Source organism: Acanthochromis polyacanthus, chromosome 12 (assembly GCF_021347895.1).
Source record: "Acanthochromis polyacanthus isolate Apoly-LR-REF ecotype Palm Island chromosome 12, KAUST_Apoly_ChrSc, whole genome shotgun sequence".
In the NCBI taxonomy this organism is placed as follows: domain Eukaryota; kingdom Metazoa; phylum Chordata; class Actinopteri; family Pomacentridae; genus Acanthochromis; species Acanthochromis polyacanthus.
The window spans coordinates 27380697-27396673 of NC_067124.1; the positions used below are offsets into that span (position 1 = coordinate 27380697).

At 40.5% G+C, this 15977-nt stretch overlaps 1 protein-coding gene across 4 annotated transcripts; it reads right to left on the reverse strand.

Annotated features, from left to right (window-relative positions):
* Positions 1-358: 358 nt before the first annotated feature.
* Positions 359-15549, reverse strand: brd2b (bromodomain containing 2b). Of its 4 annotated transcripts, none has more exons than XM_051956938.1 (12): positions 15445-15549; positions 10151-10439; positions 9753-9890; positions 8561-8705; positions 8268-8431; positions 7474-7971; positions 7154-7282; positions 6603-6848; positions 6252-6505; positions 5782-6098; positions 3090-3218; positions 359-2028 (listed from the first exon to the last, which is right to left on the reverse strand). In XM_051956938.1, the coding sequence occupies exons 2-12, from the start codon at positions 10412-10414 to the stop codon at positions 1898-1900; spliced, it is 2415 nt and encodes an 804-aa protein (XP_051812898.1). In that variant the 5' UTR covers positions 10415-10439; positions 15445-15549; the 3' UTR covers positions 359-1897. The 4 variants fall into 4 exon arrangements, with proteins under 4 accessions (XP_051812898.1, XP_022055281.2, XP_022055282.2 ...); XM_022199589.2 differs by having other exon boundaries at positions 15441-15543; XM_022199590.2 differs by having other exon boundaries at positions 8268-8428; positions 15441-15542.
* Between the last annotated feature and the right edge of the window lie 428 nt (positions 15550-15977).

Genomic DNA, 15977 nt, shown 5'->3' on the forward strand with positions numbered 1-15977 from the left:
TCCGCTTGTTAGTTTTGTCCAACCTACAGTTAATACATTCAAATCAACCACAGAATTAGGAGGTTAGTCAATAAAATATCAGATCAAAGTGCAGAAAACAGGCAACTTTCTTTAGAGCTGCAGTTTTTAAATGGCTGAAATTACATCTAAAATTAGGAATTTAAGGAAAAAGCAACACATCTTCACATTTGAAAACATAGAAACACGTGAATAACAGGCTACTGTTTGAGCTTCAATCAAACAATGTTTAGTATTTTTGCAAGACAAGTTTTTGCAAACCACTAGTAAAGCTCAATAATCCAAAGTTTGTTTTTTTTACACAAACATTACACTTCCAAGCAGCCACACAAAACTCAGATTTGTTCTACAGAAGAGAATATTTTAATAAACACAGCTGTCAAATGAGCAGGATGCTTCTGAGAGGCAGCGACCTGCTTGACCAGAAGCAGCGATGCTCGAGTGAACGCTCTTCAGGAAACAACTAAGACAGTTAACTGGAATGTAAAAATAAAAAATAAAAATGAAACAAAGGAGCTGAAAAGAAGTAGACTGAACAGCAGAAATACAACAGTTTGTGCAACAGCAAATACAGTTGAAATATATACAAGCATATCTTTCACTGAACATTCAACAGCTTCACCTAATGCATCCACTATGAGGACTCTCCTATCGCTTTACAGGAAATTTGTAACTTTTCAGCTTCAGTTTGTTCCTGTTGTGCCGAGCAGCCAAAAGGTTTCTTCTAAAAAACCTTCACTGAGTTTTCAAGTGTTATGCGTGTCTTTGAGAACGCAATGCTTCAGATATTCAGGAGATTCATGTGGAAAGTAGTAACCTGCATGATAATCTGATAACATTCAGCAGCCTGTGTTCAGATCAGAATTGGATGGACGTAACGGAGAACAACATCAAAGCAGGTTTAAGTAGATCTGAAAGTACTGAAGACAGTATTTCCATTAGTGTTTATAGGACGAGTCAGTGTTAAAGAGGCTGGTGGGCTTTCAGGGGAGCAGTGCAGCCACAAAATCAGTACAAACGGAACAAATGTGGAGCTAAACTGCTAAACTTTGTAATTACAGTGTGGTAAACTGTTACTCTCTACTGCGCTATAAACCCGCCGTGTTTCCAAGAACTACAGGCTCTAAAACAGAGCGCAGCAAACCGAGAAGAAGAAATTGTGTAAACATAACAGAAGTGGTCAAGAGCTCAAACTGTAGCCAACTTCAGATATTGACCTGAATATGGTAGATACCATACTTTCATACATCCCGTGAACGTGAGAAGGAACCTTAGCTCTCTGAAACAACACTGGATTACTCCAGTTATCACCAACAATCAGGATCATTAAGGCTGAGTCTAGGGGTTCATCTAAAATTAAGGGTGGCAGAAGGCCCGATGTTAGAAAAGCAAGGCTTGTGACCAAAAAGGTTGCTGGTTCAAATTCCAGTAACGTCTGAGGAAATGTGGGTGAAGAAAACAAACAACACGCTTCCATTCCTTCACCAGAGGACACAGCTTAAGGCCAGCCAAAGCAGATTTGGAGTAAGGCCCGTCTTTCCACATCCTTCTTTTATTACTCCACTTCCCTCTTTGGGGGATCACCATAAAAACTTCTTTATAAAAGAAACATAAATTTGTACAACTATTTACAAAGGGAGGGAAGGGGAAACCAAGGCATTTAGTGTTTGGGTTCTACGATTATCCACGGAGATGTTTCTTCATGTCCCTCAGTCCCACATTCAATATTATAGGAGTTCACTTGGAGTGTTTTTTGTTGTTTTTTTTGCTGCGATGTTTAATATCTCAGCCAACTACTGTTTCAGGGTTCGATGTGTTCTGGGCCAGCCCAAGTCCCTGAGTTATTAGTATTTTGCTTCTTGGCCTTTAGCTAACAATCTCAACTGGAGTCTGAATCACTGGTGTCTGAGGAAGAGGACGAGGAGGAGGAGGAAGAGGAGTCTGAGCTGGAGCTGCTGCCGCTGAGACGGGAGGGCTGAGCGTGAGTCTCCACAGCGCTGGGCTTCTCCACTGAGGAGAAAGAGGAGCAAAGAATAGCAAATGAAATCAGTTTGATGGCTGAGGAAGAAGGGAAAGAGTTACAGTTTTTCTCAGTTGCTTTGGTACAATTTCCCAAATACTACAGCTCTGAATCCCAACGTATTCCTTGTTGCTTTTACAATTCATATTCTCCTTCTACAAGCAGTTCAGTAATGGACAATGTGAGTTACTGTTATTGATTCAACCGTTAGCTAATGCTCTGTAAACTGATTATTTATCGTGATTCTTATTTTAGGAACAAAATGCTTTCACATTGAAACAAACAACACTGCTTTCATTTTCATGTTGTCTCACATCTTTGCTTTAAAATGAGACTTAAAATAGCTTTAACCTAAATTGAGTGCATGTCCTAAAAGTAAACTATAAATAAAGATGTATCCAGAAGTGACAGCTGATTATCAATAGACTCAATTTACAATTTACCGATGTTCCATAAACGCCTCGCATGCAGGCTGCAGTAGATGCCGAGATGAATCTAACCTCTCCACTAAGCTACGGCAGTGCAGCCACTTGGAGAGGTGTGTGACCAAAAATTGGGCTGAAATAATTTGTTCTACTGTCTCATTAACCGATGATTTCAAATGTCATTATTGTACTTAAACACTTTCATGTAACAGTGAGAGATCAAATTTGTGGTTAATATTCAATTAATTGTGCAGCCCTAGTTCAACATCACAGTCATCTGATAAAACACTTCAATTCTAAATATTTCCTTCAGGACTTTTTTTTTTTTTTACAAAATTTCAGTATCTGACGACAAATAATTCTACAGTACATATTCACTTTGACTCTGCCCCCTTGCACAAAGGCAAGTGGAAAGCTATGAACGCATTATTGTTATACTACTTCCTACTCCAACAAAACATTTTCAGACACACTAGTAGCTTCAACTATGATCAGGGAGCAGCTACTTAGTAGACTGTGGTGTCGCCTAGTTTGACAATGTTGTACTACACAAAAAATTTGTATTATATCTAGAGACAATTAAGAAATGATTATTGCATACAGAGGGTGATGATGTGTGGGCTCACCTTTAGGTTTCGTAGGTTTCTTGACTGAGTTGAGTTGTCCACTGACATCCTGCAGCCTCCTCTCCAGCTCCCTTCTCTTCTCTAGAGTCAGCTCTTCTTTAGATTTTCCAACACTGCCTTTCTTTGCAGCTGCATTTGAAAAGAGAACAGAAAGGTTGTTACAGACCTGGGATCCATACAGTAATGCAGTGATTGTGTATTGGTGTAGATGGGTTAGTGTTAGGAGAATTTATGAGAATAGAGTGGCCTTGGAACATCAGGTCATTCTCATTGATTTTCTGAATGATATGTGGTCAATCAAAAATCTGTCATGGACGCAACCATGTGATTTACAGTTCCATTTACAGTGCATTAGATTCAATTGTAGTTAGTGGAATTCATAAATTGCTTGGCCTCCAAGTGAATGGTTGTATTTATATAGCGCTTTTATCCAAAGCGCTTTACATGATACGTCACATTCACCCATTCACACACTGATGGTGGAAGCTGCCATGCAAGGCGCTAACCACAACCCACCAGGAGCAATTAGGGGTTAGGTGTCTTGCTCAGGGACACCTCGACATGAGCACAATGGGCCGAGGATCGAACCGGCAACCTTCCAGTTACAAGACGGCCACTCTACCCACTGAGCCATGCCGCCCCAAGTTAATTTATGTGCCTCTTCTTCAAAAGGAAAAAAAATTGCAACTATATATAATCTCACTAAATAATCATTAATCACAACTAGCTGGTAACAGGAATAAATTTGAATGTGTAATTGTAACATGTGGCGAGCAAAGTCGTAAGTTTTAAATGTTTTTTCGTCACATAACCTACAGCGAACAAACCTTCAAGACACGTCATTGACAGAATTCATGTCATGTCCCGGCATCAGCTGTAAGGAGCTGTTTCAGAAGTGTTCATTTCAGGAGGAAAACTATCCCTTCAGTAACTTGGACACACAGAGAGGAGAGATGAATAAAACATGTGAGTGCACTACCAAAGTCTTGCTCACAAACTGCTTGAGAAAACTAAATTACGTGCCTGTCAGTTTGTGTAATCCCCTGCTACATCTTTATTTCTTAAGTCTGTTCAGTCAGAGAATATTGTCACAAGGGTAGAACTGTTGTTGCTTACAGGATGGCTTGTTTGGGGTCAGTGTTTCTGTACGTGTGGCACACAAACTGCACAAATCAAGATGTTGGCTGTCACTGCTGCTTTTGCTTGAAAACTGAACTATGCACTGTATTTTACCTCTATAATGAGGTACACTCTGCCCCCAAAAGTTGGTGGATGACATGCTGCAAGTTGACCAATTGTGCTCTCAAAAATATCAACAGCAGTGGTTAAAAACATCTGCCAAACAATTTTAAAGAACACTATGGAAATGTAGCTGAAAAAAGGGGAATTGAAGTGAATTAACTAGAACTCATGGTGCTATCAGACAACGGCAAGTTATTCCAGCTTAAATCATCAGTGGCCTTCAGGTTGACCATCTCAGATGTGCTTGAATATTTTTTCTCATCATAAACTATTCATCCATTCAATATATATATATACACATACACTTTTCGTTTTTCTATACCGGTGGGGACTTACCATTGACTCCCATTCATATCTAACTCCTAACCCTTACCCTAACCATCACCAAATCAATGCCTAACCCTAAACAAACGTTTTTGCACTTTTACATTTTTTATTAACAACAATATGGCCAAGAAAACGGTGTTGCCACCCGTGGGGACCTCATTTTAGGTCCCCACCGTAAGACAAGTCCCCACCTTTACACACACACACACACACACACACACACACACACACACACACACACACACACACACACACACACACACACACACACACACACACACACACACACACACACACACACACACACACACACACACACACACACACACACACACACACACACACACACACACACACACACCACACACACACACACACACACACACACACACACACACACACACACACACACACACACACACACGGGTCGTGGGGGGCTAGTGCCTAGCTCACATTCACACCTATGGACAATTCAGAACCACCAGTTAACCTCAGCATGTTTTTGGACCCTGGGTGGAACCCAGAGAAACCAGTAAAAGCCCACACCTGTACAGGGAGAGCATACAAACTCCACACAGAAAGATCCACACAAATGATTCACATAGTCTCTGATTACGGGTGAGGTGAAAGATGAAAAAATGCAGTCATTATGCAAAGTCTTATCTTTGGGCAAACGTTAACAAAAAACATAGTTAATTAATGCAGAAGTCAATCAGTGATATTTCCTGAAACATATGCAGCTGTCACAATAATGGAAAAACAAGTGTGGAAAGTGGGTTGATGGGCAATATTTAAAAAAAAAAAAGTACTCTCAGAAAGTATTTGATATATAATACAAAATGTGACAATTATCATTTCAAATTAGAGATGGTCAAGCAGAAATTATTCTAAAAATGATGATTTGAGACTTGGCCTTGTTCAAAAACCACTTTAAGCAAGATTTTTAAAAAAGCTTATTAAATTATAGGCTTTTTCTTAATCTTGCTGTTTCCATTATTTTTTCTCATGGGATACTTCAAAATGCACATAAAAATATGAACACAGTTCATGACAGCAACAAGTTGCCAATTAGCAGAAAATGACAAAGACATTGCTGAACAAAAAAACATTTGTTGCCATTTACCTTGTTCACCGTAAGGCTTGCGGGGCTTCTTTCTCAGACATGTCATGACATAGCGCTCCAGCTCTTTCAGTGTGGATGGCTTCAGAGTTTCAAAGTCAATCTCAATCTCCTCTGGGTTAGTGTCCCTTAGCGAGGGCTCCCTCGACTGGATGATGTGGACCACACGACCCAGCTTCTCACCCGGTAACTTGTTGATGTCCAGGCTAAGCTGCCGCTTCTCATCATATGACATAGGCACGATCTCCTCCTCTTCCTCTGAGTCGTAGTGCGGTAGCATGGTAGGGGCCAGTGGGGGGTAGAAAGGTTTCTTTGCAGTCCTGGAAGATCAAACAGAAGACAGCCTTTACTAGCTGCTTGCCATTCTAAATACAAAATGATGTTTGTTTTACTCTATACAGTTGCGAACCCTCAAAATTAAAGTGAAGATGAGATCAGGTGATATGGAAAGTGGTTGTGCTTTTATTACTAACTTGCTGTTCTTGTTACTCTTCTTCCCCTGGCCTTTCTTTGCCTGGGAGCCACCAGTTTTGGTAGATTTGCTCTTCAACATCTTGCCAGGCATCTTCCATTCCTCAGAGCCTGCTCTGCTTCTGCTACCTCGATTCCGCTTCTCCAGCTTCTTCTTTTTCTTCTTCTCCTTTTTGTCCTTCTTCTCCTTCTTTTTCTTGGGCTTGACGATGGGGCCTTGGGAGAGGGCAGCCAGCTGCTCGTGCACGGCTCGGAGCTGTGAGAAATTAAAATATTAATTATTTGTTTGTCTCCACACCAAGGATGTTGTTAATACAGAAACTTGGATAAAATAGTAGTAGTGGAGATCTTACTTGTGTGCACACCTGGTCCTGTAACTCAGCCAAGCGATGAGCTCGCTCTTCCTCACTGTCTGAGCTGGGGCTACTCTCACTCTCCTCAGTCTCACTGCTGGGCTCACTTTCAGAGGTGGAGGAAGATGAAGAGGAGGAGGAGGAAGAAGAGGATGAAGAGGATGTTGGGTGCCCACTCATGGACATGGACGTGTGCTCCATGTGTGGCTCGTCTGGCATCTTCGCAAAACGGAACTCAAACACATCCTGTGACAAAAAAGTCCATATTGAAGAACACGAAAGTAGGAATGGGAACAAAAAGTAACAATTATTGTTGAAAATATTTCTCTCGACCCTCTGAATCTCAAACCTTTTTTTTAAGTTATCAGAGCCAGAGAAAGACCGATCAGATTGTAAATTTCCAACCTCTTGTGTGGCTGTTTCACCAGTAAAATTAACCTAATCTAAGTTTATATTCTACAGATCTCAGTTAAACATTTATCAATAAACTGCTTCTACTCGATTCTGTGAAAAACTAAATGTTCAAGTATGAGTTAAACAGCTAAGCTCACCTGCAGCTTCCGTGCCATCCCCACAACATCATGATCAGGTGGATTGTACTTGTAGCAGTTGGAGAACATCAGTCTGACATCGCTGGCAAACATCTGAGCGTCCCTGTACTCACGACAGTCCATCTTTCTCTGATGAGAGTAGGGAAAGATAAATTTTAGAACGTCATATAGATTTTTTTTCTACCAATCTCATTAGAACATTGCGATGTCATATTTTATTCTCTCAAAATTTTGGTGCCAATGCATACGCCTATGCCTGTCACCTCAGCTAGCACATTACTAGTCATTTCTATTCACTCGTTCCAGCAGATAGAAGTCACCTTGATAGTGCTGAGGTCCATAGGACACTTGATGATATCATGATAATCGTGAAGTCCTAGAGCAGCTGTGTCCACAGGTTTGTAGAAAGGCCAGGCGTACGCAGCATGTTTATTTGACAACATGTCCTTCAGCAGTCCACTGCAGTACCTCAGCTGTGGGCTCAGTTTGCCCTTCCTCGAGGGCTGAGACTGCACAGAATCAGGCAAGTCCTTCTTGGGGGGTTTAATGGGGCGGCCGCTGCCCACCCTGCGTCCGGTGCCGGCCATCATGGGCTGGAGCAGGACAGGACCTCCAGGACTCCTGACCAGGCCCATCCCAGGTGGGGTCTCCAAGCTCATGCCTCCCATTGAGGAGACGGAGTGCATGGAGGTGTCATGGACTTGGCCCCCATGTCCTCCTTTCCCCAAGCCCACCATGTGTGGTGTTCCTGACATGCCGACAGTAAAACCCACGGTGGATGGGGTGGTGGTATCTGCCTTACGTTTTACACCTTTCTTCTACAGAAAGACATAAAACAAAAAAGAAGTTAGAGGTCACTATGACCATCAGATTGTGGCTGAACTAAAACGGTTTTTTTCTTGCAAAAGCATTGACTAAACTAAACAGTATGAGGTTTCTTTGCATGAAGCTTTTTGCAAACATCCTTATTTTTGCAGATAATATTTATTGAGCTAGTAAAATGTGATGAATATTTTTTTAATCATTAATTGTTGTAGCAATATTCACTATGAAATGTCTACATCTACACTCTCAATTTCTACATTTTTTATCAGCATCGTGCTTTCGTATATACCTTGGTTGTAGGCTGTGTAGGGGGCAGGCCCATAATGTTGGCCGGAGGCAGGCTTTTGGTTAGTACAGTCTGGGGAGAGTTGGCCAGCATGGACTCCCCAGTGTCTGAGGAAGAAGGGGAGTAGGCCGACTGGGACACCGCTGGAACCTGCTGTGCCCTTGCTGCTGGCAGATACAATACATGAATGCATGTATCTAATCGTGTGGTCATAACAACAATGCAGTCCTTTTAGTGGTAAACTGGAACAACTTTAATCAAACTCTGTAAGACCTCATCACACATTTCACACTCACTGTTGGATTTCCGACCTCTTCCCCTGCTGTTTTTGTTCCGAGGAGCTGGAGGAGGGAGCTCAACTTCTTCTTGCGGCATCTGGGCCACCTTCTGGAGAAAGATCTTCTCTAAGGATTGGGCCATCAGTACAATGTCGTCTGTCGGCTAACCACGAAGAAAGTTTACAAAGACATTAGTGTAAAGAAGCTACAATGGATTAAAACAACATTTCTTGGGATATGTTTTATTTTAACGTACAATCTCACAGCACAAAACACTTATTTTATTAGTCCCTACAAATTAAAAGCATATTATATTTTTATAAGACAAAAATAACAACAACAAATGTCATAAGTGTCTGGAGATTTCCCATTCCTTCTGACAGTGTATAAATGAAATCAAAACAAAAGTGATAAACAGATGAAACTGATAATGAATATCATCTTCTCTTCTTTACAGCAAAGAGCACTTAAAACACTCTTACCCAAGACACTTGATACAGTCACATTTTTAAGACTGAATGAAAGATGTAGCTGCTGAATACGGATCACTGTAAGCATCTCTGGTATGCACTTGACATTGTCTTGTTTGCATGTTGAAGGCAGCTGATTAGTAAAAACAATTTGCTAATAGATCTACAAAAAATTCCAGAGGAAAAACAAAGTTTCCAGATATTGTAGTCATTTGGTTTTATTTGACTAAGTCTACATTTTCATTGCCGTCTTGCTTCCCAAGTTATGCTGTACAGTAAATACATGTCAGCACATGCTCTGTTGTTATAGGATAACAGAGCATCAGATACAGTTTTTGCTTGTAAAATGAACTCTTTCTCGTGGGAAAAGGCTTAAAAAAGTTCGCCTCTCTTGCAATGTTCCTGGGCCTATATTGGGATGATGAATGAAAAAGTTACAAAGTCAGAAAGAAGTCTTCTGTTTTGCAACATTTTTCACAAAACATGTCTATTCTTCACTCCTAAACTGGTTAGCTGGAAAGCTGCCGACATTTATTGGAATTATCGTAAATATCCATTTGCCTTGAGCTTTATACAGCATAACTGTGTAATCTCGGTTATGAGTAAGGTTCATGTCATACTAAATGTAATAGTGGTAATGTCATTTGCTTAGATAAGAGCAAGGCACAATAAAAAGAAACCAAATCAAAGAAAAACAGGATGAATTAAAAAAAATACACACATTTCACCTTTTAACCTACCTTGTTGTAAATGTAGCAGTTGGTGAACATTGTGTTGAAGTCCTGTATACACTCACTTGCACTGCGATAGAAATTGTTTTCCAAGCGCTTCTTGATAGTCCCCATGTCCATGGGTTGCTTGATAATTTTATGATAATCCTGACAACAGACAGAATGAGAGGCAAAGCTTCTGTATTTAATAATGTATACATAGTTTATTAAAAACATACCAATCCAAAAGTTAGCTTGTCTAAAAATTAAAACACATCTGTCTGCACATCAAAAATAAAAATGTACATGCAGAAGGGGATCTTTTCTTCAACATCCCAGCCTTACATTATCAGGATTTGAAGAAAAACAGAGAAAATTCATCAAAATGAAAGCGATAATCTCAGTAAAAGCACTAGTGTTCAACCCACCGGTAGGTTAAGCCTGTAGGCATCCACAGGCTCGTGGAAAGGCCACGCAAAGTGGTGCCTCCACAGACACTTTATGAGGGTCTTCTGGAGGAACTGCAGCTGGTTGGTCATGCGGCCCGCCCGGTTAGGGTCCTTCACTGGTGGCTGTGGAGGGGCGGGGGGGCCCTGGGGCATCGTGAGTGGCAGAGAGGGGCTCTCAAAGTCCTCGTACAACAGGGAGGGCTTGCGAATGCGTTTCCCCGAGCTGCTGTGTTGGTCCATCATGCCACTGGACAACCCAACCAGAGAGCTACAGTGAATGAGATGGTAAGACGAGAGGAGGGAAGAGGTAAGAGCAAAGATTAGGGATGTATGACATTGGGTTTGTACTGATATCTGATGCACAGACATTTTCCAACTCATTTTGGCTGATTGCTGATTTATGCACATATTTTTTCCACCTAATTGCAGAGAACATCGGGTCTGGAATTAACATATTATTATGCCTGCTCTTATCATGATTTCTGAAATGTACACATTCACTGTGCAAAATAAGGAAATGTAAAATATACCACAATTATTTTCCCTTTGCCCATGTGCACCCTCACAAAGGGGACTATTAATCAGTGTCAACTTATTGACCTGTCAGTGTTCATTTTGGGCTGGTGCTACTACCTCATTTTAAAACCTTCATCGCCTGATACTGATGACATGCCCATATCTTTGTGCATCTCTGGCAAAGATTTTTATTCTAGAGGAATGATAAACACAGAATGAAGCACTCAGACTACAGGAAGAGAATTGTTAGTTCACAATAAAAGTGGTCAGAATAAAAATTAAAACACACCATTATATATGAAAAAAAGACTAATAACAGAAGAGGAGAGTGAACATTTTTTGTGTGCCAATACAAAGACATTCAAAAGCCAAAGAGAACCATCGAAGTTGCCCACTAGTAAAGGAAGTGGTACCTTCTTAATTAACTGTGCTGCATGACCTTTGGCCCAACATTATGGATACAACCAATGATTCACTGATCTGCCATCGATTCAACAGAACACATGCACTCATGGGAAATCCGTTAATGTCAAAGGTTCAGCCTATGCATGCTTCATTCACATAACCACATGACCAGTGGAACTATGGCTCTGTCCTCCCAGTCAGCTAACCATCATCTAGGAAACTAGGATTCTATCAATAGGCTGCTACTTTTAGCACCATCATGGGAACCACCATTTCATGGTCCTGACCAGCTACTAAACATTTACTTATAGTAAGACTGGGTGATACAATCCCAGTGTGATGTATTATTGCATTTAGCTCCTCGTAAATATGGAAAAAAGGCTTTTTGACCTGTGGCTCATAAAGTCTATTAGTAATCATGGGAAACATGCTCAGATTTTGCTCTAAATCCAGGCCTGTAACTGAAAGTAAAAATGAATATGCCTCACATCCTTATTAGATTTAAAAATGAATCACTGACTGGTGAGCTCATGTATTTGTCATTCACCATGCTAAGAAGCTTTGATAATGAAAGCTGTAGTCCCTTTTCTAAAAAACTACAATGTAATTTGCCATTTGTTAAACTGTATTAATTTCATTATAGTTTGGGGTATTTTTGTTAGAACATCATGTAATAAGACTGACAAACTGCAAGGCTACACATGGCCGTTGCAATACCACAACAAAATATTAGCTGCCAATTAAGGATTAAAGCACATGTACTCAGTTGTCAACTTATTATGTACAACAACCAGTAGATAATGTAACTAATGTAGTACAATAAATTTTACTTTCACAAAGGTTATGATGTTCAGTGGTTTTAAACAGTTTTAGACAGCTTCTGCATTAGTTTAAAGTTATTTTGGAGGAACTGCTTCAAGATATAATACTGGATAATAACCCTTATGTTAGAATTCATTGCAAATTCTTTATATTCCACGTGTACTTAGCTTGGTAAAGATCAAAAGGTTAAGTATACTCCTGGAAAGAAATGTCACAATCACATACAAAAACACAAGTATAGAAAAGATAAATACTTTGCCATTAAGTTTAAATCTCAGTTTCTTTTTTCTCTAAAAAAAAAAAAGTGAGTCCTTTGGTTTCTTCACAAACACAACTAAGGACACTCCAACTAGTGTCCTTGACTGAGGCACACTGGTTGGCTCTGTAGCTTCCCTCTACTTCACAGTGAGCATTACAAAAGAGAAAAATGACTCTTAAGGCCTTCCCCAAAGGCCTTAAGAGAGTTCAGCAAAATAAGACCAAAGACTTTGCAGATCTCAACATGCTTTACAAGTTAGATGATCTTCAGTTTTGGTTGCTGTCCAACAAGACACGCCACCTCCAGACGATCAGTCCATGCAGACAGATGACGCCAACATCATCCCTCTTTCACCTCCCTCTTAGCAAAGCACATGAACCAGATTTAGAAGAAGTTAAATCTCATCCTAGTTTGGGACACATGCACCTGCCCCACTGACACACAAATCATGGCAAAGTCGGTGAGCTGATTTTCTACATCAATCAGAACCCCGCCAACACAAAGAAAGACTAAATAGCATTAGCGTTGAGAATAACAGGAGTCATTGTGCAATGAATACAGTCAAAAATAATCAGTCAAATGTATTTGAGACCAACTTATTTGAGCTTTCTTGAGCATTTCTGAATTAACAACAATAGGAAGAAATGCTTGGTTGCTATAATTACACCCCTATAGGACAAAACACATGCCCTTTGATCATTTGTAGTTTTTTTCTGAAATTAACTACTTCAGATTTATACTTGTCTGCTCAGTGACTAATTGTAGCAACTAGTACCATGACAACAAAGCTGAGGGCCAAATGTCAGTAATAAAAATGTCAGGAAAAGCAAAGTTTGCTCACTCTACTGATACAGAATGACTCGCTTACCTGTGGTCTGCTACAGTGATAGAGTTGAAAAATTAATCAATGACTACTTGAAAGTGCAAACTGAAACAATGCAGTTAGCACAAAACATAGGCTGTTATTTAGGATACATGATGCACAGCTGCTAAATAATGAGATGAAAGCTGTGATTCAATTAGATTGAATTCAAGTTAATTGAAACGTCCAGTGATTGTTTATCTATCTTATATTTACGAGGTTTAGGCATGCACACTCACTGTGGTCTGACTAATACCAGCCCAGACTCATTATTTAATAGTCGCACCTCAAATACTTTGCAGCATGTCTGACCCAAGGTTTAAACTGTTGTCAGTGGTTTTACAAATTCATGCATCTTCACTCTGTGACAGTCACTTTTTAATACTGTTTCATGCTCTGTTATTTGCTCTGAAACTACTATACAGTAAATACTGAAAATTATTCATTAAAATTATGCACATATACAGCAAATCATGTCTTTTGGTCATTTGTATTTTTTGTTAAACCTAACTAGGTAATGTTTTCCACTTGTGTAAAAGCAGTTACTATGTGTGGGATCTGTTAAATATTAGGTTTACACTTGATCGTGATGGGAAAATGGAAGAAAACGCAAACTTAGCTTACTTTATGGTTTCAGAATGACTGTTTTGCTGCAAGTTTGCCATGGCAATAAATGGTAAGACTTTATTTTCAAGTATCAAGTTATTACTGTCTAGATTATATGCATTAAATCATAAAATAAAAACAATGCTAAAATATAGGGGACATCAGAACATAGATTCGATACTTAAAAGCCAACTGAGTCCTCGTGTGTATATTTGTTGTTAACTTGTAAACAGGTACTGCTCCATTTGACTAATTTGCTATTTAAACCAGCAGTGAATCGAGGTCTATCTGTTCTAAAATGACACTAGCCCTCAAACAGCAACACACTGTAACCGTCTTCATCATTTACTCATAACAGTGAACGAACAGTCGGACCGTGGGATTTCCACTCCAGCAGCTGGTGATCGCGTGGTTTGGACGCCCCGCCCTCACTGTTTGTAAACACTGCTTCACAATGACAGAAACGATTAACACACACCTATTTTTGTAATATAAAGGCACAAAATCTGTATTTGCCGGTACAGGTTTAAACAGAAACAAACAAACAACGTACCAACCGATTCTAGCCGTTCTGCCAAAGTATACAGGTGTTTGTCCACCAGCACAGGAGAAGAGAGATGGAAGCTAAGCTAGCAAGCGTCACCGGTCTGCAACAATGCCAAACAAGCCTATGGGGGATACTAACTTGCGGGTTAGCTAATGCTGATTGCGGATACTAGACACGTAATTGATGCCTAGTTACTTAGTTACATGAGGGTCGACGTTAGCGTTGCCAGGGTGTCTGAGCGATGAATGACCCGGCAGACAGAAAGCCGGCGGGGAGCAGCCGGTGGACCGAGCTGGTGGGGCTGCAGCTGTCATTTGCCTGCTGACTCTCAGAATAAAAGCTACGAAGAGGGAGGGTGGTTTATATAACGAGCGGACAAATGTAGCAATTGTTTATTTAAAGCTCAGCAATTAATATGGAGATAATAGTGGGCTGTGAGAGCTAGCTAAACCCGTATGTGTCATATAAGCCCCCGTTGGCTTGCAAGCTACCGTTGTTATAAGGAGGCTAAAGGTAACAGAAGCGTAGCAACAAGATGGCATTTAATGCTAGCCCGTTTTTTGGGTCACCGCAAAGCCGTTTAAATGTCTTCGGTTTGATGTAGAGCACTGCAGACATTACCTGTCGTGAGTCGGGTTGACGGCCGCTTCCATTGGGCTGAGGGCGGAGTGTTATCACGGTCCAATTTTTCACCAGCTGTTGACGCTGCACTTCCACTGAATGAACTCCGCAATGAAATGGCGCCTAAACGTTTCCGCTTGTCGCTATATAAACCTGTCACGTGGCAGTGGCTCGTATTTCCTGTGACGTTGGCGCTGATTCTGAGAGCCTATTGGTGGTAAACAGGTGTCCGTCAAACAGAGCGCACGCCCAGTAGTCCAGGTCGGTACATGTTGTACTCAGAGCACATGCGTGATTCTGATGCTCTATTACAATGGTAGCGCCCGTCGCACTGCGTTAAATGCTATTATGTTACAGTTTAGCACCACAGTAATCATGATTGCAACTCTGCGTGGCATCACCACAGATCAGGACGTATTAGACTCAGATTTAATGCCACGTAGATTTTCACCGACGAGGAATTTGACTCAGTGTTTTGGGGCTAAGCAGTAAACACTGACACATAGAACATTTTAAAGAAATATCTAAGAATTTTAAAAGCATAAAAAGTGTTGCAAATTAATTCACATTAAGTCTTACAAGCCAAATAAACAGCAAGTGTAGCAAATGCATTGCATTCGAAGATAAATACCAACATAGAAGAGCAGAGAAGAACATCGGGACCTCTCTTCCATCCATCCAGGATGTTGCACACAAGCACTGTCTCAGCACATCATCAAAGACTCCACACCCACCCGGTCTGCCCTCCCTGCTACCCTCTGGGAGGAGGTTCTGCAGCATCAGAACGAGAGCAGCCAGGTTCTGTAACAGTTTCATCCCCAAAACCATAAGACTCTTGAATTCACAGTAATCCTTCTGGGCAGGGGCACCCGTAGTCACTGTGAAAACATAACTGCTGCTACTTTTTTTTTTTGAATTTTTTGTTTTAATTTTTGTATTTATCAGTCCAATGCCGAGCTTGTTGCATCAGAATTTCAGTCATAATGTGCACCAGCTAGTGTATGTTCTGGTTGACAATAAAGTGGCAATTCTATTCTAACAGTGAATGACCACTTTACTTTGTATATAGTACTTTGATTTTTTTTATTTTTAAGAGTATTTTTAATCTATTTTTATTTGTATTTGCACTGCTGCTAACTGTCATCTTCTTCCATACAAATTCCGTTGT

Excerpts from the sequence above, each read along its gene's own strand:
- brd2b (XM_022199589.2), bottom strand. The coding sequence starts at position 15,487 with ATGGATGGAAGAGAGGTCCCGATGTTCTTCTCTGCTCTTCTATGTTG. Across the intron at positions 8,432-8,560 it reads AAGAGGTCGGAAATCCAACA|CAGCAAGGGCACAGCAGGTT; the intron begins GTGAGTGTGAAA and ends TGTATCTGCCAG. Across the intron at positions 6,849-7,153 it reads GGATGGCACGGAAGCTGCAG|GATGTGTTTGAGTTCCGTTT; the intron begins GTGAGCTTAGCT and ends TTTTTGTCACAG.